Raw genomic sequence first — 25,018 nt, 5'->3', positions numbered from 1 at the left:
GGAAGCCATGCACGCAACGCAGCCCCGCTCTCTTTATCTCCAGGTGACATTCTGCCGCTTTCCTCCGTGGTGCAGTGCTGATCGTTTCACCACGGAGGAAAGCACTTCACTAATTGCAGTACCCATAAGGAGCTGTACAAATGCCGCAGTTTTTGCGTGGCTGTGTATTTAGTTGAAAGCCCAGTGGCGATCTGCTCATCTCTCATCGACAAAGGGGCAGGCCATCTGTGTGTTGAACTTTCCTGTCGGCTCCCAGACCGTAGTCGAGGAGGGCAGAAGCAACAAGCTTCAGGTTCAATAACCCACTTTAGAGAGAGGCGAGCTCTTCTTGGGAGGCCGTTGCATTTATTTAGCTGTTCTTCTGTTTCACAAAATACATCACAGACCTCTGTTTTTCTGCTTCCTCGTTTCACTTCCAGAAACATACACACGTTCTCTCCATAGGTTCTCTCACTGTCGCTCTCCCATCCACAAACACACATGCACAAGCCACACCCCTCTCTCTCTCTTAAAGGGACAGCGATCTCATCTCACTCTGCATGACCCTAATTATCATAGCATGTGTGCTCTGGAGAATCACAGAACGGACGATCGTCCTTATTATTATGCCGTTTAAACCAATTATTTAAATGTGTTTGTTAAATTCGGCATCATGTGAGTTGCGCTGAGACGCTGCTTCCCCGCAGCGAGGCTCCCCCGCCCTCCTGCTGATAGTTGACGAGCGTCAAGCTCCTCAACCCGCCCCCGCCCTGTTCATAATTCTCGATCGTTGGCACGCTGATAACAATAATTTTTTTAAATGGCACTTCATATCAAAAAGGTTGCCGACCCCTGATCTAGATCATGATTAACACATTCATTGGCTTATAAGAAGGATTCTCATCCAAAAGCATTTTGCTGATTATTTAGTTTTTGTTTTGACATTTTGAAGAGGTTTACATGGCAATCAGACCGGTTCAATAAGAATGTATTCCCAACTTCCAAGCGGAGATAATACCTAGGGTGTGTCGTTTCCAACGGCTCTTACACAATGCACACCTCTAAATACACTTTATGCTCTGCTGCCACTGTGCATACCTCTGTTATTGTGGGAAAGGGATAAATATGCTGTACTCTATCATTCAACTAGTCATCTATTTCACCTCTAAGTGTTTGTGACACTGTGGGTGGGGTTAAGTTTCTGGAGAGACCAGTTTGCCAGCATAGGAACAAAGACGCCTGAATCTGGGTGGGTGTAGATACACGTGCCTCTGGGAACAGGGCTCAGATGCTACCACGACTGGTTCTTCAGGTGAGACAGACTTCGCATCTCAAGCAGTTTGGAGGTTTGACCAGGAAATACTGACATAGAAGATAGGCTTGGGGTATAGAGTATCAAAAGGGGATAGAGAACATCATTCTGACCTGCCCAGTCTGTTGAACACGTGATTGTTGGGTTTGGTGACATTATTGAAGAATAAATCCAACTGGAAAGAATGAGGTGACGTCTCCCTGGAAACACAGAAACACACACATTTATGTGGCAGTCAGGGCTATATGGATATACATCAACAAAGGGGTGGGCGTTTTGACAATATGGAAGCAGACGTCAGATTGTCAAGTACACATTTAAAATGTATTGCAATTCCATAAAACGTCTTTACCATAAATTATATTATGCACGGGACACTATAAACATAAAATGTGATTGTTGGTTAGTTATTATACTGCATCGCATGGATCTAGGTCAGGGGTCTGCAACCCGCGGCTCTCGAGCCGCATGCGGCTCTTTAAGCAGTTCTCCCTTGAAAAAGAGATCTATGATCTCAAGGGACCAATCTGATTAAATAAAGGTTTGAAATGAAATGAAGCCCTCTGCTCTGGCTCCCTGAGCTTAGACAAAAATAAGAAGGAAATAAAATAAAAGTATTTGTAGGACTATTTAAATGTTGTTGCACGGTTGAAAATGTTTTGTATGTTGTATTTTGAGGTGATACTGTGACAAATAAATACAAAATAAAACGTTTTTTATTAGGTCAACTAAAATATGCGTCATATCCTGCGACGGCGAACTATGGATAAATCAAAGAAAAGTATCGGAGGATCACAAGATTTAATTCTGCGTGGTTAGAGTTATATGCTTTCAAGCAAACGATGCTGGCTTACCGGTGTGTTTGATATGTAGAGAGAAGTTGTCAGAGGTGCTGCAGCCTTTACGTATCGAGGAAAAACACGGAAGAGGAAGACAGCTGACGATCTTCAGTCATAATTCAATCAGTTAACTCTTTTTAGGGTGCAGCTATATGTTTTATTTATTTCAAAGTGGGTCAATTTTAATAGTATTTATTTTCCTTCAAATGTGCAGAGGACTCCCCAAGTGCTGTGTTAAATGTATTTTAAAGTAGACCTGTGTTTTTTTTTGTAATTCTCCTTATAAGAGTTCTTTGTTTCTTATTAGAGGTAAACAGTTTTATATAATGTAATAAATAATACATGCAAAAAACTGTAGTTTTTGTCTATGATATAACAATAAATACAACTTTATAAGCTATCAAATATGTTTTGTGGTTCCAAAAAATGGTTGGAAAAGGGGGGAAAATGGCTCTTTTGGTCAAAAAGGTTGCAGACCCCTGATCTAGGTGGACCCAATACACTGGCACTTACTGTATGTCACTGAGTGTTATAGTGCTCTTACCCGAATGCTCTGCTGTCAGGTAAGTTGCTGTGTGCTTTGATGCCCGGAGGAATCACCCGCACCTCTGTGATCAACACCCCGCAAGGAAACCGCACCACATCGATGTTGGTCAACTGAATTGCATTGAACACCATAATTAATAAAAACAAACATTTAAATAAAACAATAACATCCAAGTTTATTAATGTAGCACAATGTCAAAAAAAACAACGTTTGTTTCAGTGGGGCTTTACAGATTAACAAACATGAATGACAGTGCTAAAAGTCAAAGAAAATGAGAAAAAGACAAGATAGAATGTAAAATGCAAATAAAAATAGAATGAGATAAATTGAGATAATGCCACCACTAGTTAACACTAATACGACAGATCACAACAGACACTTCTGATGGCCATGTTTAGGCTAAACAGTAGCATTAGCCACTCTGCTAACTAGCAAACAAACTGCGCAAGGGGGTAACTGTGTGACTTTATAGGGTTATGTACATACAAATCTATTTAACTTATAACGCAACATGAGTTGTGAATGTAGGAAAGTGTGCAACGTGAGTGCAATACATGCTGTGAATTGTTACCACAACAACCAGGATATATTGCTAATGTTAGCCATGCTATCATCGCTAGCTTAGAAGTTTAGCATCGATCTCTAAAACTCCTGACTCTGACCAGTATGAGTGTTCAGTGCTGGCGGATATGAGGTAAATATACAAGAGGGTGGTAAGGCATGACAAAAATTACCTCTGCACTCTGGTGTTTAAAAGTGTCAAGAAAAAGAAGCTCGGTTGAGGTGTCCCCCGCCATCGCTTACTGCTCCGTTGGGCCAGGGGTACACTTCCGGTCTGTGTGGGTAAACACTTCCGGAGCACAAATGTAAACATCAGAAATAACAAATAAATAAATATTACTTTAATAAAGAGAAAATAACTTGTATACCTTAATTACACTAACATCATGTAACTATTTTAGTTACTAATACCTATTTGTAATGTATTATAGCATATTAATATCTCGATATCATATAATATAGTTTATTAGCCTATATTAAGTTATTCATGTTACTCAACCAAACAACAGTAAAAAGACAGTTTATGTCAGAGCATAATCTTTTGGTGTATTTAATGGTTTAATTCATTAAAGTTTTCATTTCATTTTTCATTCATTTCATTCATTTTTCCTTTTTGTGTATTTTATTTTAATTTTATCAGTGTTGTTTTATATAGCCTACCAACACTTTATTTCTGCGGTATTGGTAATAAAATAAAAAATACTTTATTTTATTGTTTGCTGTCAAGTAGCCTACTGTACATTTAGCAAATACAAAAAACCGAATGTAGCCTATACCAAAGTGCTTTTTTACTCAGAAGTTAGGCTGATAAAACACAAACATTAATAAGTTAATATAATTCAATTAATGAAAACACAATATGTTTTATTAAATTCATAGCATAGCATACACTTACTTCACAAATAGAATGAACTACCCACAAATAAAAACAAGAGGGTATCTTCCATTTTCAATATAGGCTACTTTCAATATGCTTATAGCTTACAACTTTATTAAATAATATGTGTGAGTAAGAAATTCCTAATAGGAATTATTTAATTATTTAAGAGCACGTGGGTACACCCTTTTATTCTTCAACTAGACCTCACCCTTTTATCATTGAAACCTGCAGGGCCCCGTAAATTGTTAATCAAATGGATACTCTAATTAGTCCTACTTTGATACTGAAAAATATGCAAAGAAACGTATTGATATTTCGTTCCTCCATGGTCTGCCACGTCCTAATCTGCAAACCACCTGAAGGAGGGAGGGGGCAGGTAAAGAGTCACGTGGTCACACAGGTAGATGCAATACAAAACGGGGCACGTTCAGCCATTACTCGGAGATGGTGACTGCGGGAGGTTTCACGAAAGATTTTACAAGCGACGAAACTTGGATTTACGGACTTCACCTTTGGGCTCAGGTGTCACAGTAAAGGTGTTTATATACATTGGCTCCCGCGTGTTGACTTAGCAGGTGTATCTTCAGTTCCTGCCTTTGACTTTTTGTGCAGCATTGGATAATTTTTTTCGGCGGTGTTTGTGCTCAGATGACGGCGCAGGTAGACTACCTGGTGGTGTTTTTCACCGCCACATCTGGCGCGAGTGGAGAGCTGCTGGGATCCGACGAGAAGGAGCTCGTGCAGTTGGTTTGGCAGCTGGTGGATGTAAAGAACAAACAGGTGAAACTTTCTTATTTTTCACAGAGAGTTATTGTTAGTATAAATCAGGAAATGTAGTGGTAAACAACTCAAGTCGGAAATAGTCTCCAAAACAAACTACAGCCGTTTATAATACTGTTGTAAACATCTATGAGCTTAATTTTGGCTCTTAAATTGTTAATTAAATGGGATGACTAATATATTCTCATAAAGCTGTCTATATTTAAAACAGACTCTGACTCTGTTATGTGTTAATATAAATGTAATAAGAGTCTCTATTACTACATTGAATGTTATTTATTCAGGTTTCAGCTTCTATGAGAGCTTCTGTTTCTATACTAACATGTGTTTTCCTCTTCTCTGAACCAGTTGGGCAAGGTGAATGAGATCCTCATTAAGCCTGACCTCTCAGAATTGACAGAGAAAAAAGAGGAGGAGGAGGATGTGGTGGAGGAGAGTGTGGAAGAGGAGAATGGATCCGGAGCAGATAATGTCTCCACAGCCTCAAGTTTTGAGACAGCATTAAACCTGGTAATAACCTACCTTAAATCCTTACAATAAGCAGCATTATACCTGGTAATAACTTACCTTAAGTCACTACAAATAATGTTTTTTTGTTACATACTAACTGTGGAGATACATGAGGATATATTGTCAGCATTTTAAATTATGTTCTAAATGTTTAATGCCTCGCCTTGCAGTTTCATCTAGAACTGTCAAACGAGGTGAACAGCGCGGGCGCAGGCACGTCGGTGTGTTTGTGTACAGACGGGCAGCTCCACATCCGCCAAGTGATTCACCCCGAGGCTGCGAGCAAGGTGAGCTGAATGGGTGAACGCCTTGCAGCCAGGGCGGATGTTCTGCAGGAACCTTCAGCGCTAACACAGTCACAAAGAGATATGTTGTGTCAGCACTGAGCTCCTGGTTGAATTGAAATTTGCAGTGAAAGTTGCTCTAGAGCCAAGAGCCGCTCATGAAAACCTGTCCAATGACACACGCCCATGTACATACCACCTACACGATGAAGCTGATAATATTTCCCTGAATGTCTTTAACCTGTAAAGTGTAAGACAGAAATTATTCACCTGGCATGAGCAAACATTGATATGATGGCAATAAAAAGGCAGCTGTTGAAGGGCCGCTGGGTAACATCCGTTTCTTTAATGTCTCCCCTCTTCAGAACATCCTGGTCCCAGACTGTTTCTACTCTTTCTTTGACCTTCGGAAAGAGTTCAAGATGCATTTCCCCTCACCTGACCTCAAGGCTTTGAATGTACATATCATGGCAGAGTGTATCCTTCATTATGTCACTGTAAATGTTTGTAATATTAATAATGCATTCATATTGGATTTTATTTTTTGGTTATTCGTGCTCAAGTATAAATCTTGATCTTTTGTGCCCCTCTATCGCTCAGAAACACGTATTAGAAGTTTGTAAGCCACGGGTGTTGGCTGCAAGCCTGGAGGTTTTGAAATGCAAATGCAAATAGGGAAACAATGGCAGCACCTTACTCAGCGCTCAGTGAGCGAGTGTGTGTTTAGCCAACAGGGTAAACCCCACACACCCACTGAAACAGGATTTAAACTAACATCTATGTGTGTGTTTTTCTTTTATCACGTGCCCTTTTTTTGTGGCGTTTCCATTTTTCTCAAATGTTACACCTGTCACATAATCACTTTGTACACGTATATCAAAACCTTCTGGCTGTCTCCGAACTGTAAACTGCTTTTATTTGGCTGTTCCTTGTTTGCTTTCCTTGACTGCCTCCCCCACAGCTCTTAGTATGCCTGTTGATGTGCCCCCCATGTGGGATCCCTCATCTACACTGGATCCCTCTGCCATACTGACCGCAGAAATAGCTGTACAGCAGGTCCAGATTATGGGCAGCATTGTCCTGGCCCTGCTTTCTGAGCCATATAGTGAGTACCATATATGACTTTACACAAAGGTGGAATATTACAGACTTGTCATTGAGTTAGGCCTCAAAGCTTACTGTGTGTGTGTTGACAGGTAAGATCAAGTGAGCAACAAAAACATTGTTCAAATTATATTGAAGGAAACAGAAAACGAATCAACTGTTAATTTAGACATTTCTCATCAAAAGTGCTAATTATTTGTTGGTCTCAGATTCTCTAATGTAAGTACTTAAGTGCTCTTTTTTGTCTTTCATGACACTTTCCTCAAATTCTTTGGATTATTTACAATACATCTGACATAGCAAGCTATTTGAATAGGTTGCTTTCATTTAAGGCATTGACGTTATATGCCAAACAATTAATCAATAAATATAGGTAATAGATGAAAGATTCATCTACAAATCAGCAGTTTGCTCTAAATGTATTTTCTGTTGAAGTACAGGTCAGTTTTGGTGTAATTTGTGATCTCATGTTTGCCTCTATTGCTTTCCCATTACAGGCCACACATTTACTAACCAGGAGAGAGTTAGTGAGAAGTTTGAGAATGGCACTTGGTAAGTAAAGTTTGCTCAATATAAATATTCTTGTTGCTCTATGCCTCTGAAATCAACTCCAAGTTCCACGTCTGCCGTGCTAATGTCTCTATGTGTGCGTGCTTCTTCTTTTGTGTGTGTGCAGCAGTAAGATGGAGAAAGTGTGTGACAACTCAGTGATTAGAGCCAGAGGGTTGCCCTGGCAGTCTTCTGATCAGGACATCGCTCGATTCTTCAGAGGACTCAACATTGCCAAGTATGTTGGACCAATATTACCAGCACTCTCATTTATGAATTTTGTATCTTTAAGTAAATGTAATATACTAAAAACCTGCTGTTGACACAAGGTTCAACCCCCTCTCTAATGCTCTGTATGTTGTGTTGTTTAGAGGAGGGGCTGCATTGTGTCTTAATGCTCAGGGGAGGAGGAACGGGGAAGCTCTCGTTCGTTTTGACAGTGAAGAACACAGAGACCTGGCGCTGCAGAGACACAAACACCACATGGGCAACAGATACATAGAGGTAACCTGTCTTATCCTTAAAGTCTGCATGAAATAAATGGATCAGCCACTCTACCTATATTAATCCAATCAATTGAGACACAAAGTCTTAACCTTTGTCTTGTTCCTTTCTAATGGCAGGTTTACAAAGCATCAGGAGAGGACTTCCTGAAGATAGCAGGAGGTGAGAAGATATAAAAATTAGTAAAATTAGGTTTGGTGTTGTGTACACAATATAATTTGACCATATTAAGTCCTGAAGCTCTTGGGTGCCGCCTGGTTTAAAAGGGAATTTACTGTTATGAAAATCAACACCCAAATTATTATCCAAATAACAAAAATGCAACCAAAAAAACACACTGTTTGGAAAACTTAATGCTGTTGAAAACCACACTGTGGTCCTTTTTATTTGTATGGTTTTAGTTAAGGTGTGTCTCTGTCCCTGTGTGTGGCAGGTACCTCCAATGAGGTGGCGACGTTCCTATCCCGGGAGGACCAGATCATAGTGAGGATGAGAGGTCTCCCCTTCATCGCCACACACGAGCAGGTGCTGGCCTTCTTCTCCCCGGGGGACGGCCTCAAAGAGTTGTGTCCGGTCAGCGGAGGGGTGGACGGCATCCTGTTCGTACGCTATCCAGACGGGCGTCCCACTGGCGATGCTTTTGTCCTATTTGCCTGTGAGGAACATGCCCAGAGTGCTCTGAGGAAACACAAGGAAATCCTGGGCAGAAGATATATTGAGCTGTTCAAAAGTACAGCAGCAGAGGTCCAACAGGTATGTCAGGGTGTGCGCCTTGACGTGGGTGTGCATCTTTGTTTGTCTGTACGTGTGCAAAATGTGTTTGTTAGCTTCATTATTTTAGCTTTACATGTGTCACTTCATTTTCTTCTGTCTTGTTTTCCTCTTTGCTTGCTGAGGGTAAAAAGAGGGTTTTAGGAAATATGTGTTATTTTGAGTATGCACACAGCAGGGAGTGTGTGGGTGTGTTACTTTTCTCCTCAATTGTGGTTGGAGTTGGGCTTGTTTCCCTTCAACAAATACTCTGTGAAAGGTTATTAGTCTCTTTCTCTTTTGTTGGTCTTGCTCTGTCTTTCTCCCTCTCTTGTGAGTTGCAAACACGTTGACTAATTTTCTTATCTTGGCAGAGTGATAAGACCACAGCCCAGAGCCATATCTATGCAGAGGCTTTACCTCGTACGATCATGTATGATGGACTGAGAGGTTTTATTGCTCCTCTCTAGAAATGCAAACAAGCCAGCGTTTGCCTGAAATTGCATGTCTTTGTTGTACACAACATTTCTGCTAAAAGTTGGCCAATACCATATCTGTCTTTTATACACTTTCTTGATTTTAAATGTAACTATTAATAGCATGTGTGTATTATGGTGTTTAGTGAACACATATGTTGGGTAGGGGAGACAGGCTACACTTAAATCAGCTTGGCCTCCTTGACTGTTTTTGCTGCAGGCAGAGTATGTAATTTATGTTTGTGTGTTTTAGGTGTTGAACCGGTATTCTTCGGCCCCTCTGATCGCTGTGGCCCCTGCCCCCTTGGTGTCCATGCTGCCCACAGTGTCTCTCCTGCCCCCTCCTGGTGGTTTGAGAGACTGCCTGAGGCTCAGGGGGCTGCCGTACACAGCGAGCATAGAGGACATCCTCACCTTCCTGGGCGAGTTTACACAAGATATCAGACCACATGGCGTGCACATGGTCCTCAACCAGCAGGTACATGCAACAACCGCACTGACTCACCCATGGAATCACATTCTCTCCGACTTGGTTTTCACTACATGATTAAAAAAAAGAGAACATGTATTACCGCGATAGTAAATTTGCAAAAAACAATCAATAGTGCTACCGGTGAATTCACCTTTAAAGGATTGGGGGTGGGAGATAAAGCAAGAGCGGAAAAACAGAAGTAATTTAAGAGGCGTTTTATCATTATCTCCAAATATTACCATGTGTATTATTAACCTGTTATCAATATCTTACTGGTAATTTGCGACACCCCATCTCTAACACAAAGCGTGACCTCTGACTGTGTTTCCAGGGTCGTCCATCAGGCGACTGCTTCATCCAGATGACCTCAGCAGAGCGGGCGATCCACGCCTCACAGCGGCTCCACAAGCACGTCATGTCCAGCCAGCGCGGGGCCAACAGCCGCTACGTGGAGGTGTTCCCCTGCAGCGCGGAGGAGATGGGCCTGGTGCTGATGGGAGGCTCGCTCTCACACACACATACACACACACACACCCGGAACAGGAGTGGGACAGGGCTCAGCCCGCCGCCATGTAAGTCAAGACGTAAGTGCCGCTGGGAGCTGGGGGTGCTTCGGGACTGCAGGGTAGGTGGGCTCCTGCCCTGGGGGGCAGGGTGGCTGGGTTTCCTCCAATCTAGTACTATAGGCGGGTCTGACAAAGAGAGGATAACAAACTGTGTGTTGGTGTGTGTGTGTGCGTGTGTGTGGTACCTCCTTGCAATTTAGTTTGATTCAATTGCCCATCTGCATGCACCGAGAAACCTCACGTGTTAACTGTTATTCTATCTTTTCACCTGTGTTGTTCACACAATCTGATTGTAGTTTATCTTCTTCAGTGGCATGTTTGTTAATCAATCTTAATTTTACCACTTTACCACTGCTTGATCATAAAGATCTGACGGGGTTGGAGAAGTGTAGCGACACAGCTACTCTGTAAAACTTCAACATGGCTTACAACTCTCCAGCCTTCTCAGATTGGTAGTGGTGGTTTGTGGGATTCAGCCTCAGTAGACCGGCACACCTCAGGTGTATGCGTCTCCTGTGCTTGACCAATCAGTGCAACTGTGGGTAAGGTGTGCAGAGCTGAACGCTGTTGTGTAGAAATGTCTCTTGTTCTCCGTGTCTGTAGTTCCTCACCATCATGCACTGGTGCACTCCTAGTATAAAAAAAAGAGGCTCAGTTAAACAGAGGTCTAATGTGTGGCCGGTAGTGACTGAGGATATGATTAAACAACAGGACATTTTATTTAAATTAAAGCTTACTATACTATACAAACTTAATTGCACACAAAGTCAGTAGCTACAGTAAATCAATGAAAAAAAGGTAACAAAACAAACGCATCAAAATGAAATAAATCTGGGTGCACAAATGTAGCTAAACGTACAGTAAGAAACGTTAAACTTTGGAAGCAGAGCTGTGGAAAGAAGTGTACGGACTGAATATCATTAAATAAGGAGGCACCATTTATCAAAATGCAGGTCAGTACTGTATATTTTCCATAACAAAAAGGGTACTTTCTGTTAGCTTCCTTAATTTTAAATACATCTGAAAAACCAACTTTCATAAAAGTAGCTGAGTAATGGCGGTCATTGTTTGCTTGTTTGCATGAGCGCCTCTCTCAGAAACAAACATTGACCAGACTTTATCACCATAACTCTAAATCTATTACTGTTTGTCTGTTTTTAACTATTGCTCCTCTCCCTCTGTTCTCTCTGCTCCAGGTTTATCTCCACCCTCCTACTCCTTCGGCCACGCTCAACCCGTCATGTCCTCAGAGGCGGCTGCTGCCCTCTACCCTCAGATTGGTCAGATGCTGCTGGCCCCACGCCCCCTGCACCCAGGACATGCATACTACCCCGCCTCGGCTCAGCTATACATGAACTACGCAGCCTACTACCCAAGGTAAACAGCGATGTTACAGGTGAACAGAGAGACAAATGGGGGCCTTTCAATACAGCCCTTCATGTTATCTGATTCCTCGGTCTAGGACTTCAGACTTTCACGTGTATGAGATCCCTCAGTTATCTCAATATCTTTTAAACCAGTCCTCAGATTATTCCTAACAAGGACCCCATGACTTATTATTTTGTTGCATAATTTTATCATGACAAAAGTGTGGTTAATAGTTTTGACAAATGAAATACATTTGACTAAGAACTCTCATAGCAGGAGATCTTAAATGTTTCAGAATAAAGATATTTTAATCGAAATAACAGGGTTGAGTTCAAGCAAAACAACCAAAACTTAACTGGTTTAAAAAGGTTCAGTGCTTTTCACCATGTAGGATATACTGCCATGATGACATTTTCTAATCAGACATGCTTTCAAATTCACTTTCTGTGGTAATCACAAATCAAATGAACCGCTTGAGGGTTGTTAGAGAACGATTTAAGATCTGAAGATCCTGTCATTGTTTATTTGTTGGCTTCGGCTGATGAGTGAGTGAATAAGAAAAACAAACCGGTTTTGTTTAGATGTTTGATTTACTGAACCTTATGTTTGCTTTTATAATGGTAACTAGAAAAACATGCATGCAATAAAGACATAACATATACTGAATTTAATTGTATGTTATGTATATTGGAGAGCCCTTTCAAAATTCAGTATTTTGTCACTGATATTCAATTTTCCATTCTACTTGCACATTTTCCCTGTGACCTTCCACAAAGACTGCATGTTATGTCAACTGCTTAAACATTGATTTGACTGCAATAATTTGCAATAATACCCTAGTGAAGTGTATTTTTTTTATAAATCTGGTATTTTATTGTCTCCAAAGCCACCAAAAAGAGTGTGGAAAAGAGGTGTAGTTTTGGTTCAATTGTGTTTTTACAAGGAGAAGGTTGGGAGAAGGTCAGTTAATAACTGAACGCTGTGGTATCAAAGACCTTGGTAAACTTCAGTGACCTTTGTTTCTGCTTGGTTAGCCCTCTCTGTCATTGAAAAAGCATTTATAGACGACGCCCAGAGTTACTCTCAATCTCCTGAAGCGTATCTGCTTTTTTGGCTCAGAGACATGCAGTTTTCAAGTTGGTTTTTTTCTTAGATATTTTTATGATAACAGTCTGCCTTCTCTCTTGTCTCTCTCCAGTCCACCTGGCTCACCCACCGCTCTAGGTTTCTACCCCACCCCCTCCTCGCTGTCCTCCCAAGGGGGGTTGATGCGCATGCCAGCTCTGACATACAACAGCAATGGAGTCAAAGACCTCATTAATGCAGTGCAGGGATATCAGGTAAGAGACTTAACCATATATGCTTAATAACTCTTCATACAGTTCCTACATGCAAATCCTCTGTGGCTTCCTAGCTCACACACATCGCTGCAGGATCTAAGTGTTGTATTCAAATCTTCCTCTGCTGTGGGTGTGTCTTGTCAGGCATGCACTGTGTTTGCCCAGAGGCTATCAAACTAGTTTATCCTGTCTCCTCTCCCTGGTTTGTCACACATGCACTGCTGCTTGCTTCGACTTGAATCGGAGAAACTTAACTCTCGTTTTAACTTGGAGAAGGATCCCAAGGATATGTTAAAAATATATATATATTAAACTAAGAGACATGTGGAGTGAGAATGTGCAGTTTGTTTTTTCACTCTTTCATGGTGGAATTAAAAGGTCCTTGTGGCCTTTAGGTTAGAATCTATGGTTGTTTGTCACTCAGCCCCTGTCTCTGTCATTCCTCCCCCTTCATCACACCACAGTATACCCCAGAGGAAGCTCTCATGCACGCCCACGGGGCTATGCACGCTCACGACCCGACCGGGACATTGCTTACACAGCCCAAAGAATGGGTGTGTATTTAAGGTGTCTAAGGCAGGTGGCAGGTAAGGATTGGCTCAGTGAGGGGTTTAGTTTGTCCATGGTTGTAGCTGCGGCTTGGGTTTGGAATGGTCATCGGGGAAACGGGGCTCAACAGCAACATTCCCTATGCAGACATAAGTGCTAATCACACGCAGTAGCAATAATTGACACATTCTCGGTTTGGGTTGAGTGGTTAGAATTTTTTTTTGAATTTGAATCAATCCCTGTTTTTTCTCTTTAATTGTTGTGGCTTTCATCGCAGCGTGATTGATCTGATACAGGCTACTACATTTATGTCTTCAGTTATTTATTGGCTAAAGCGATAGCCAAGAGGATTAAATGACCGTTCCTAAACCCCTCCAATCAGTAATTTTCAAATGGTAGCTTAGCTGTGTTATTGCAGACCTTTTAACTTTGGATTTCTGTCTTTCTTTACTCTTTAACTCATGAGTTAAGAAGATGGTGTTTTTTAAAATCATCTTTCTTAAACAAAAACACCACAATAAAAATGTGAGGGTTGGATTAGACACTGTTTATCTGCTTTAATATGAGTTGCAAACGTTAGCATGCCCGGCTTACTAACGGAAAAAGAAGTAGAAAACTTCTTATACAACTCATATACAACTCCAAACTGGGTCAATTTTGATTGAATTAATAAAGCAACTATGGCTCAGCAAAAATTAAGCATTTTGAGTACTGCAACTGCTCTCATTCGTGCTTCCAACTAGATTTTCTCCAACCCCAAGTTGGGCTTATGGGTATTGTAGTATTTAAGCAGTAGTGCAAAATGCTTGACAGGCATAGCAACAGTAACTAAGGGGGTGCAGGGCTTAGTGAACGGTCGGTGGTGGTGGTGGTGATGTAGTGAAATAATGACGGGTAATAACAGGTGTAGCCTTGAGGTGGATGAGAAGGTGATGGGTAACATCTGGTGCCGGTGTTAGGGCTCTGTGTTTGGCTCTGTTACAATGGGATAATTCTCTTCTCTCTCTCCTCCCCCTTCCTCACCCCAAACCCTCCTTCCTCCCCCTCCCCCGCCTCCAGAGTCCCGCAGAGTCCATGTCTCTCCTGAGCAGCAGTCTGATTGGTCAGTCCAGCGGAGGTGAGGCTTCTCTCATGTCCCTCTCCGGTCTCATGGCCAAGCCGGGGGGGCAGTACCTGGACCTGACCCTGTTGTAGGGTCACAATTTAACAAAGGTCATGTGACGATTTGTTATATGTCAAAGACTTGTAATGTATTGTTAGGTTTTTAAAAATAGTCTTTTAGATGTGTTATTTATATCTTTAAGATCAGAAATTAATGTATTTTATACCAAAATCATTGTGCCCAAAAAAATAGCAGTTTTGTCTTATATTGCACAGTGTGTATTTTAAAAGCTTTATAGAGATGTTTTTACATGTAAGAATATTATAATCATGATGATATATTTGCTAGCCAAACTTGAGAATTATGAACTAGTAGCTACATTTTTTCCAAAAGCTTCTCTGTGAAGAGTGAAAGTGTGTGTGAGTGTGTTTTAGTGTGAAAGAGATGAAATTGAGTATTATGCATGGCTGTGTTGATACGTCTTAATACTCAATCTGTTTATGCAACTCATTTAATGTGTTTATATACACTTGATACAGTACACAGTGATTGTATTGGAAGCTTTAGTGCATGAAGAAGTTAGTAGTACAACTTTTAAGATGTTTACATAATGCCAAATATCAATGCACTGCTAATCAATAAGACTACTAATGAATATTATAGCAGTATCTTCGAATGATAACATATGTTACACTGTGAGTTTGTCCAACAGTCAGCCTTCACTTACAAAATGGTGACATCTCGCACTCATTAACCCCCTCGTTCCCTTTATATCTGCCCTATACGGGTGTGTTTCCATGTTGTGAAATGCCTATGTTGTCTTGCCCTTTGTTTTTGACTCACTTTTAAACAGAGGACAGTCCCACTTCTCTGTAACATAACCACAGGGTTGCATTCTTCAAGAAGACTCATGTCACAAGCTCTCATCTTACTGATTGAATCTCAGGAGCCAGAGGTGGTTTCTGACCGATTTAATTACATGTTTTGCTCAAATAAGACCACAAAGATGTTATCAGGTCATCACACTTTCCTTGTCTTCTTTTCAACATCTATGTGGGGGATGCAAGACAGGTTTCCCTGCAGAAATCGTTTTGCCATTTCTCTTGTTAGCTGAATCATTTGGAGAGTTAATGGAAAGTTGAAAAGCAAAGGAAACAATGAACACCTCTGACGTGTATATTGTGAATAATTAACTTCACTGCCACTTTTGCCCTGTTTGGGCTTCATGTTGCTGTACACGCATCATACTGTACAGTGGGAGTCCTGCTCAGGATGTCAAACTGTGTCAATGCTGAAACAACAATAAATATAACATGTGAAGTCTGCCAGCTATCAGGTGTTTAATTTCTCGATTTGCCTTTACTCCACCTTGCTGTGTACTTACTGTGTTGGCTGTATTTTGGGAGGGTTTGTGAAGGAGCACAAACACACAGGTGTAGTTGTCTGATGACAGAATGTTGCTGGAGGCCAAACTGTGGTAACTCCCTCACGCCATCCTCCGTGATTACTGCTGCGTTACACACACACACACACACACACACACACACACACACACACACACACACACACACACACACACACACACACACACACACACACACACACACACACACACACACACACACACTCTCTCTCATATCATACACATACAAACACACACACACACACACACACACACACACACACACACACACACACACACACACACACACACACTCTGGCAAAGAAGCTATTGTCCCTCAGACACACTAAATTATCTGAGAGGATGGCCCTTTTTTAAAAGAATGGAAGGAAAGCAGACAACCACGTCATACCCCCTCAGGGCAGATTTGGCATTGTGTAATACAATCTTGTGCACCCCACCCAACTTGATTTCTTTTAAAAACACACACTCAAACACTGCCTAAACCGACATAGCAACACCATTAATATCATTACAACAAAGCCCAACATGCTTTTTTTTCTCTTTAACTTTTATCTCCTCATTGACTAAGATTTAAGTGGGAAATTATGTTTGAAAAAAATGCAGCTCGGGTTCAAAATAAGTTATTACAAAACTAATCAAAAAGGGCTTTTTTGCATGACAAAGTGCAACCTCTGTGTAACAATTAAGCCTCAGTTTAAAGGTGTAATTTGCACAATTGAAGTGCAGTTTATAAGATTCAAAATATTGAGTCAATGAAAGTTATTTAACCTATGATGTAGTATAATACGAAGGATATAAGGAGCTGCTGAAAAACGATTATAGGGTTCTTTCCTTTTTTCTCTACGGAGGGTTCTCTGATATATTTTTTTGTTCTTTTTCGGCAAAGCAGGGGATGGCCTTTATCATTCAATTTCTCCAGAACTATGTATTTTCTTTTCTTGTGAGTTTAATTGTATGAATATATAAATGAAAAGTGGTTACTTCCAAAATTACTTAGTCTTGTTTGTTGGCTCACCCTCATAATTACCTGTCATAATCCGCATTAATTCTGTTGGATAAAAACCTCTGTAGTGCATTCCTCATACCAGAGCATCTCCGCTGCACCTTGTTTTGAACATTTATTCTAAACAAGTCCCAGAGGGACAATTACAGGCTGACTCACTGTACCCAACTGTACCTTATAGGTGTGTAAGGAATAAATGAGTAATGTCCAATATAACAACATTCCCTGAACAGGTGGGTGAGGCCTACACACATTCAGCACAAAGGGCGAGGCTCGGCCACATTCCCGTGTCAGCGCGGAGACCAAAGACGATGCTTTGCAGAGTTATCAAACTGATAATGTGTCCTTTATTAAGATCAACAAAATCAACACATACAGAACAGCAGCAGATCATCAGTCGCGACAGATGTGTTTGTGACAGAAAAATAGACTGAAACCATGTTCTTGAGCAGCAGGGTTTTGCTTCAACAATAGCTTATTTGAACAGGACTTCTGAGATCAGTTTTGCATTTTGACCTGTGATATAAAATCATCAATGTGCTCAGCTGTGACTGCACATTTGTCTCCTTCTAGTGAGTGGATTGAGACTGCAGCTGTAAAGTCTTACAATCCAGCCTCAACATCTCCCACACATGGCTGTTCTTCACTTTCTACACACTTTGTTCAGGTTCAAGTTGTCTAAACACTGCAATTGTATCTGAAAAATAGATATCTGACATAAGGAACTAAGCCTGCTCTGTAATCAACATATAATGTATTTTCACATTTCCAAAAATTGTAGAGATCAATAAACAGTTTAGGCATCAAGATGGACATTGATGTGATGATGACAAAGAAGTAGAACATAACCCCAAAGCAAATTAGATAAATATTCATCATGTAACATGTATCATGAAGGCAGCACCAGTCACATCTGTAGCTTGTCTGTAATGTTTGAAAGTCCATTTTCTTCTACCTCACTTGTTTTTTACAGGTTCATTTGAAGTAATATAAAGAAACATAATCCTAAAGTAAGAATTAAGCAAATTGCCTTTATGCAAATATATATTTATAACTGCTGAATGTATTATGCAAATATACAAATGTTGATTGCAGCCAACGCCTTTGGGTCCTCTGCACTTTCCTCACTTAAATGGCGGGTCAGCTGCGCCAAGGGTCAATGTCTCAGAGCTCCGTCATCAAGAGGGCTCTTAGTATCTTCTCTCTGTCCAACCTCATTTCTTCTCCGCTGAAAACACAGAATGATACAAAACTCAAATTTGTTAAAAACATCTAGATTTGAGTCCGAACAATTGTCCTTCTTCCTGACAACCAGATCGCCATGATGCCCTAGAAAAGCTTCAGACCACTGGATGAAGGTTTTATCAATTGCACAATGGGAACAATGAGAGTTGAGGTGTGTTACCTGTCAGTATGGGCAGCAAGGTAGGGGGCCAGGCGAGGAATGGAGCTATGGTAGTAAGAAGGGGAGGGGTGGGGAGAAGGCGAAGGAGAGGGACGGCATGGACTACCCAGCTCCAGAGCTGGCATATTTTCCATCTGGAAAAAACATCAGTGTTCACACACAAACATTCCTACGTTTGCTACATGTCATATGAAACAGATACAGTGTACCTACAGCCACCAGACTCCATTCACAAACACAGTATTTTAGCCACAGGATGAAGGAGTTCCTGGGGTACCGCTGCCTCCATCAGTTAGTTTGTTATTTTGGTTGGATTCAGTGCTTTGATTTGTTTTGATCTCACACAATAACACAAACAAACTAATGTAAGGTAGCAGTAGACCAGCATCTACCGCATTATGCTTAAATAAAAAATGTTTCAATGGAAAGAGCTATGATAACAGTTTGCATCTCTTATGGAAAAGGCGGTTTGAAAGCAGACTTTATAGTGAAATATGAAAATATTCTAAATACGTACACCAGAACTGATATTAACCATGGATAAGCCTCATACAAACCCTTCTTAAAAACATCTGAACTATCTCTCTAAGGTGTGTGTGAGAGTGTGTGTTACCTGTGGGTATATGGACGGCTGTATCTGTGTATCCAATGAGTTGGTAGATCCTGACTTCCCTGCACTCTGGGAGGAGATAGCTGCAAGTGCTTCTGGGAGATCATTTTCATCTTCATGGTTACTGTAAGAGAGATAAATACTGAATGACTTACAAATTGCATTTTTAAAGAGCAGAAAAAGTGTTCTTTTTGGAGGATTTGTTTCAAGAGTGCAATGCCCCTGTTGCGAAAGCTCTGGTGCTGGTTGGGAGACAGTAATCAGAGGTGAAGTTTACTCACAAGCTGAACTGTCTGACCAGTCGTTTTCTGCGGTTGGTGCTCGTGTTAGACCTGGGCTGCAGCCTCTCTGGCGTTGGGTTGCGGTCTTGCAGATGTGGCATCTTGTCTGCTGTCAGACTGGATACAGCTGAATCTTGGGAAGAGTTCTGATACCTGAGGACCAGAAACATCATCACACAGAGTTAATCTTCCACCCACTTGTGCAGAAACGTGTTTGAGCATGAAAGGATAGGATGACAGCACTGACCTGTCAATGAGGGTCTCATTCGAGTTCTTCCCTCTGGGCGTTGGTGAAGCCTCCTTCTTTATTGTAGAGGAGAGGAGGATACTACTGTTTGTTACATTACACAAGGATGATATGTGCAGGTTGAGCTTTGCTCTGGTTCTCACCCTGAAGGCTGCTTCCATCTGGGCCTTTAGGATATTGCACTTGAGATGATCAGGAAGCATCGCCGGGGAGACAGGAGGGTGGAGAGACTTTTCAGAAAGCTGCTTCTCCTCTCCCTGCCAGGAAACAACAGAGGGAGGAAAAGAAAGTTAGGAAATATCTTCTTGTGAGCAAAATGAGACAACAGTGTGTGGGCGAAGTGTCTGACCTTGTTGTCCATGTTGACCTGCAGTGAAGGCCAGGGGGGAGAATCACTGTCTGACTCCAGAGCTTTGAGCAGAGACTGAGAGATGTCCAACTCATCTGCAGGGCAGGGAGGAGCTCGGCGCTCTAATGCACACAAAGTTTAATTGAAAGATTCATTATGGGCTACAATTGGTATTGTAGAGACATAAGCATGAACAGGATCAGGAATACATGATACAGTTAGTATCTGAATAGTTAATTGTGTTTCTATATTACATTATTAACGTATAACACAGGGGCACAGTTACTACGAAGCATTGTATATAAACAAAACAGCTAAATTGGAAAGAAAGAAATGTGTGGAAAACCCGTGAAAATGTGTTTAAAAGTCACGTTCAAATCACTTCAACTTATTTTCCGACAGAACCCTTTTTTTTTTTTATCTAACCAGATTGCCATATCAGTACAATGATGGTGAATTACATTGGTGGTCCTCAGAGCATCACCATTAACAGTTTTTACATTTTGCACTATGATTCTTAAAAGTGACAAACATAACGTAAAATGATACGTTATATAATAATAATAATAATAATAATAATAATAATAATATATATTATACACTGTATTTGTGAATGGCAGAAAGCTCAAAGCACTGGATATTTCACAACCCAAAATTCGAAATTCATTTACCGGTAAATGTTATCCTAAAAGTGCAGTTGTACGGTTTGTGTGGGATTCAGATCAGTTGAGTCTTAAACAAACCACAGGATGCTGACCGACAGTGATAAACATGAAAAGAGCATCAGGTCCAGACGTATCACAGATTGGACAGCTCTCCCTCAGGCTGACAGTACTCACTGTTCCTGGTGTGTGTGTGGCAGAGCGTGTTGTGGCTGTGTGTGTGGCAACCGTGATGGTGGTGGATCTTGCCCGAGTACGAAGTCTCATTATCTTCCACGCTGAACTGATGGTCTGAAGAAGGACTGCTCAGAGGGAAACTGAAGACAACATGTAAAAGCAATTTTTTTTTCCGTCTTTTCTCTAAGTTCCGTTTTTGTATTCAAATCAATTTTTTCTTATGATTTCAAATTCACGACTCAAAGTTTTTTGTGGCATTCATCAAGAAATGTCACTATAGGTGTGGGAAAATATTATATTCTGTATGACTGTTACAAGTGGGCTTAAGATATAAAACAATGAAGGACACATCATTGCAACTTTTTTCATTTCTGCAATTATAAACATTTTGTTTATTTAAAGCAATATGGCAAACTCCCTAAATGCATCATGTGATTCGAGTAAACGTTACAGTCAACACACATTAACAGCAAAACATTGGCCACATTTGGTGTAAACAGTTGGTTGATTAAAAAAAAATATATAACCTGCAAACAATGTAAAGTATGTTCAAAAACCTGTCTCTGAAAGCACAACAACACATATGCAGTTCATGCTCCTGTTTCACACTGAATTACACATTTTAAAAGCAGCTTAATCCCTCAACCAGTATGTGATCAACTCAACCCCACCCACATGTTGAGAATCACATCACTTTATCTCACTCAGATTAAAGTGATTTCAATAAATTAGCAATAATTTAAGGCATGAAGATAGATACACTTTAAGGCAGATTTGTGATCTAGCAGTGCACATACAGAAGGATTAAAACCAAGACTACATGAACATTTCCACAAACAAAGCAAGGCACAAAGTGTTCAAACCCAGTGCTATATTAATTTAATTTGTGTTCAAGTGGTGTATTTTATTCTATATTAAGGGATTTCATAGTGTGATGCTTTAGATATTTTTCTGAATATATGGATAGAGAAGAGGTGTTTGAGGAATTAAACTGAAAAAAGGCTTAAAAACGTGTACGTTGCATGGTGGCATCTTTTTCATATGATTTCTACATTGCTTTATAAACACATAATTGATAAAGTCACACTGAGCCTAATTGTCCTTAATCGTATCGTGTGTATTTAGATTTGATTTGTTACCCTAAAAAGAGTAAAGTTTTTGATGAATATTACATCAAAGGGTGGTCAGTTTTAAAGTGCCTCAATTCCCTACATGGACCAAATTGAAATAACTAACTTCCTGTTGTTTTCAGAACAACGGTATGCGCCTGTCCCTTTTACCTCACGTAATATCTTTACCTCACGTCCCTCCCATTCCACCTTTTTGGGATATTTCATGAAGATGTAACACATGACGGGATGCGACAAATAGATGATGACAGAGGGGATGAGGGTGATGGAGATTACTTTTTCCAATAAGTCCATCAACAGAGCTTCTCTCTCTGGGACGCCAGTCTGTGTTATTCTAAGTGTTAAAAGTCTGGGTTGGAAACAGATTCCCAGTTCAAACTGAGGTCAAAGTGCGGTCATGACTTTATCCCTGTAAACCACACTGATGGATCCTGGGAAGGTGCCGCTGGTTCTCTCCGGGAGGGGATGCTGACTGGGCGCCACAGAAGGCCTGAACATGGCGGGGAGATGGAGACACAGACAAAAACACACAGGACAAGACATGTAAGATTTATGAGTGACATGGCATGATGAAACAAATGTAGGCAATGAGATGAGTGAGTTTGCCTAAAAATAGAAACTTGCCCTCTTCTCAATTTCGGATGAAGAACCCTTGAGACTGACTCACATCGTCTTCATTAAGCAACCACATCCTCAACTTGAGTGTCTCTAAACCTGGTCTCTGTGTCTTCTGCGGCCGGTTGTCTTACCTGTGAGGTGGCGTGTGACCCGAGGGCTGCAGGTAAACTGGAGGCGTGAGAGCTGGGTGAGCCGGGTGCCACGGCTCGTGGCCAATAGGAATGTTGTGCTGGTACTGGAGGGGAGGATTGAGGAGACGCTGAAATTAAATGTTGTCACAGGAGCGAGGCCAGATCAGTGGCTGCTGCATGTGTGTGTGTGTAAAAGTAGGTTATCTGAGGTCACTCACTCGATGAAGGCTGGGATCAGGGCTGGCGTGAGAGCTGGACAAAGGAGACAATAATCACTGATATCAGATTAACAAACCAACTGAAAACATTTGATTTTGAGTGTTTTGAGCAACAAAGTATTCCCACAAGGTGTGGGACAACCTACAAAGCAGGGGCCATTTTACTTTGTTTTACAAAGGGCTGTTTTAGTGTTAGCGTTAAGATTATCCAAGCCGTTGTGAGGATTAAGGTCAAGGTTAGGGGATAAGGAATTAATGTAATAAATGGAATGTGGAATGTCCTCACTAGTACAGCAATATGAATGTGCATGAGTGTAACGGGTATGTGGGTGTTTTTGTGTGTTTTACCTGATATGTTGTGGCTTTCCTGGAGAAATAGCAGCTGAAACAGAGAGGTATGACGTCAGGTAAGAGAGAATAAAAGCAGAGCAGCAGCAACTATAAGACAGTTTTATTTTCATTATCTGAACATTTGTCTTTGTCCTTTCAGTCCAGACTCGAGTTGTCACTCCAAACATCATCTGTAAATTACACTTTAATCTTCAATTAGTTTTGTATTGCATAGCTTAAGTAACTCTGAATCCAATAAATAAAGTGTGGCAGTAAATACAATTTGCAGTATGCACCTGATTGTTCATGTATGAGGGTTTATGAGCTTGTGAATCTGCTGTAGCTCACAAAAGAGAGGAAGTATGGAAGAGGAATGCAGGTGATTTGGATGTGACACTTATGTGTAACAATCTGGGTTATGAATACGCAGGAAAGAGTTTTTATTAAATGTTTGTTGATATTAGAAAATTATTTGGAAGGCTGATGTTTTTAGAGACTGCGGCTTTTTCTTTCTTTGAGATAATACAGCCAGTCAATGTTTGCACGTGCTGATAAGACTCACCTTTGCCCAGGGACTGTGTGCGGGACGGGTATCTCTTGCTCGGCCGTCTTTCGAATGTGCTTGCTCTCCTCATTCTGCCTCCATGAGTGGCCTGATACTCTGTTTTACCACTGAGACGAACAGAATAAAACAGATACAAGTTGTTAAAATATCACACTATAGTCTGACTTCGTTTGTTTAGAATTAAGTTCTGAGGATTGATTTAAAAACTAATTAAATGCATGAAAAAAGTATCATATAAAAGCACAGCCTTTTAACATGATTGAAAACAGGTTTGTAGTTATTCAACTGAAGGAATTCATATAATTTGTATCGCTATAATTATATTTAATTGGTTATTTTTTGCTCTTAAAATATGTATTCAACACACTAAATTGCTTATATATTTGTATTACATTATTATATATTACCAATAGACTGTCTAATAACAAGAAGCTCCAGATAAGATATCAAACTGGATTTCATTACACTCTACAAGTGTTTTTTACTCCAGCTGTAGTTTAAGCGTTTAATCCAGTGACCCCAATGTGAAACAGACTTCACGATGCATTGTTTAGCTGCTCCACTGAATGCCAGGAAGTGGCCTTGAAGTGTGACAATAAGCTTTGACCATCTCTGATAATAGTCAGAAGAAAACAAACAATAAGAAGGGAATATCTCAGTCACCATAGGAACAGGTCCATGTAACCATAGATACACTGTAACCATAGATACACAGGCTCTGTTAAATGTGACACATTATTCCCTAGATGCTGAAACAAGTGCCGGCCACAACTACCTGTCGGAGCCAACTTATATGATCCTTTTTATACACTTTATGAGTATGAAGAGCAGGTGTGAGTATGTCTCCGAGCTCTACCTGAATCTGAAGCGAGACCCGAGGCGAGTGAAGTCGCTGCGGCTGGCGTTGCCTGTGGTGGGTTGGCGTAGCCGGAAGAAGGAGTGGCTCTCCACGGCGCACTTCCACAGGTGTTTGCAGATCTTGGAGCCTGCCAGCTGGAACATGAACGTGTGCTCCTGCTCCCGACCCTGCACAGTCAGAAAATAAGCAAATACTTTTAGATTCAAGATTCAAAACCTTATTTTCATATGCACAAAATCTACAAGGTGGTTGTTTGTAATACAAATATGAAGTGCTAGGCTCCTTCAATAATGTGACATACAATAAACTTAACACATACACTTGTATATAGACTCTTATGGCACTGCTTCTATTCTATTTTATTGTATTTACTTGCACTATTGTATCTGTTTTATTGTGTTGCACTGTTGGAGGCCTGGGACCTAAGATTTTCATCGACATAACTACACTGTAGCTATGTACGAATGACAATAAAAGCATTGAATCTTGAAAATGCAGGAATAAGCATGAATAAACTAACTATATCCGTGTAGAG

General features: G+C 40.7%; 3 protein-coding genes across 7 annotated transcripts in view; 1 reads left to right on the top strand and 2 right to left on the bottom strand.

Annotated features, from left to right (window-relative positions):
- The window catches only part of virma (vir like m6A methyltransferase associated), a 19,881-nt gene extending 16,375 nt beyond the window's left edge, over positions 1–3,506 (bottom strand). The window contains exons 1-3 of the mRNA XM_010787058.1: positions 3,412–3,506; positions 2,675–2,787; positions 1,405–1,491 (exon numbers count right to left, since the gene is read on the bottom strand). Of these exons, the coding sequence (XP_010785360.1) occupies positions 1,405–1,491; positions 2,675–2,787; positions 3,412–3,474 (263 nt within the window). The 5' untranslated portion in view covers positions 3,475–3,506. The remainder of the gene's footprint in view (positions 1–1,404; positions 1,492–2,674; positions 2,788–3,411) is intronic.
- A 1,044-nt stretch (positions 3,507–4,550) lies between these two features.
- Positions 4,551–15,796, top strand: esrp1 (epithelial splicing regulatory protein 1). 3 transcript variants are annotated; one of them, XM_010786983.1, is made up of 17 exons: positions 4,551–4,654; positions 4,767–4,898; positions 5,247–5,408; positions 5,579–5,695; positions 6,058–6,169; positions 6,654–6,797; positions 7,294–7,348; positions 7,473–7,583; positions 7,717–7,849; positions 7,969–8,011; positions 8,283–8,602; positions 9,329–9,553; positions 9,879–10,131; positions 11,310–11,490; positions 12,680–12,821; positions 13,286–13,408; positions 14,430–15,796. In XM_010786983.1, the coding sequence occupies exons 2-16, from the start codon at positions 4,767–4,769 to the stop codon at positions 13,385–13,387; spliced, it is 2,232 nt and encodes a 743-aa protein (XP_010785285.1). In that variant the 5' UTR covers positions 4,551–4,654; the 3' UTR covers positions 13,388–13,408; positions 14,430–15,796. The 3 variants fall into 3 exon arrangements, with proteins under 3 accessions (XP_010785285.1, XP_010785284.1, XP_010785283.1); XM_010786982.1 differs by lacking the exon at positions 13,286–13,408 and having other exon boundaries at positions 9,879–10,119; XM_010786981.1 differs by lacking the exon at positions 13,286–13,408.
- A 1,437-nt stretch (positions 15,797–17,233) lies between these two features.
- On the bottom strand, positions 17,234–24,704 carry LOC104959130 (band 4.1-like protein 4B). Of its 3 annotated transcripts, none has more exons than XM_010786984.1 (13): positions 24,481–24,704; positions 23,622–23,731; positions 23,078–23,111; positions 22,730–22,763; positions 22,512–22,639; positions 20,633–20,772; positions 19,794–19,915; positions 19,588–19,701; positions 19,445–19,500; positions 19,198–19,350; positions 18,920–19,040; positions 18,307–18,440; positions 17,234–18,129 (listed from the first exon to the last, which is right to left on the bottom strand). In XM_010786984.1, exons 1-13 carry the CDS (start codon positions 24,624–24,626, stop codon positions 18,066–18,068), a joined length of 1,356 nt encoding a protein of 451 aa, XP_010785286.1. In that variant the 5' UTR covers positions 24,627–24,704; the 3' UTR covers positions 17,234–18,065. The 3 variants fall into 3 exon arrangements, with proteins under 3 accessions (XP_010785286.1, XP_010785287.1, XP_010785288.1); XM_010786985.1 differs by having other exon boundaries at positions 19,445–19,497; XM_010786986.1 differs by having other exon boundaries at positions 22,512–22,615; positions 24,481–24,703.
- Between the last annotated feature and the right edge of the window lie 314 nt (positions 24,705–25,018).

Source organism: Notothenia coriiceps, unplaced genomic scaffold (assembly GCF_000735185.1).
Source record: "Notothenia coriiceps isolate Sejong01 unplaced genomic scaffold, NC01 NC01_scaffold00029967, whole genome shotgun sequence".
Classification (NCBI taxonomy): Eukaryota; Metazoa; Chordata; class Actinopteri; order Perciformes; family Nototheniidae; genus Notothenia; species Notothenia coriiceps.
This window is presented reverse-complemented; position numbering and strand designations above follow the sequence as displayed.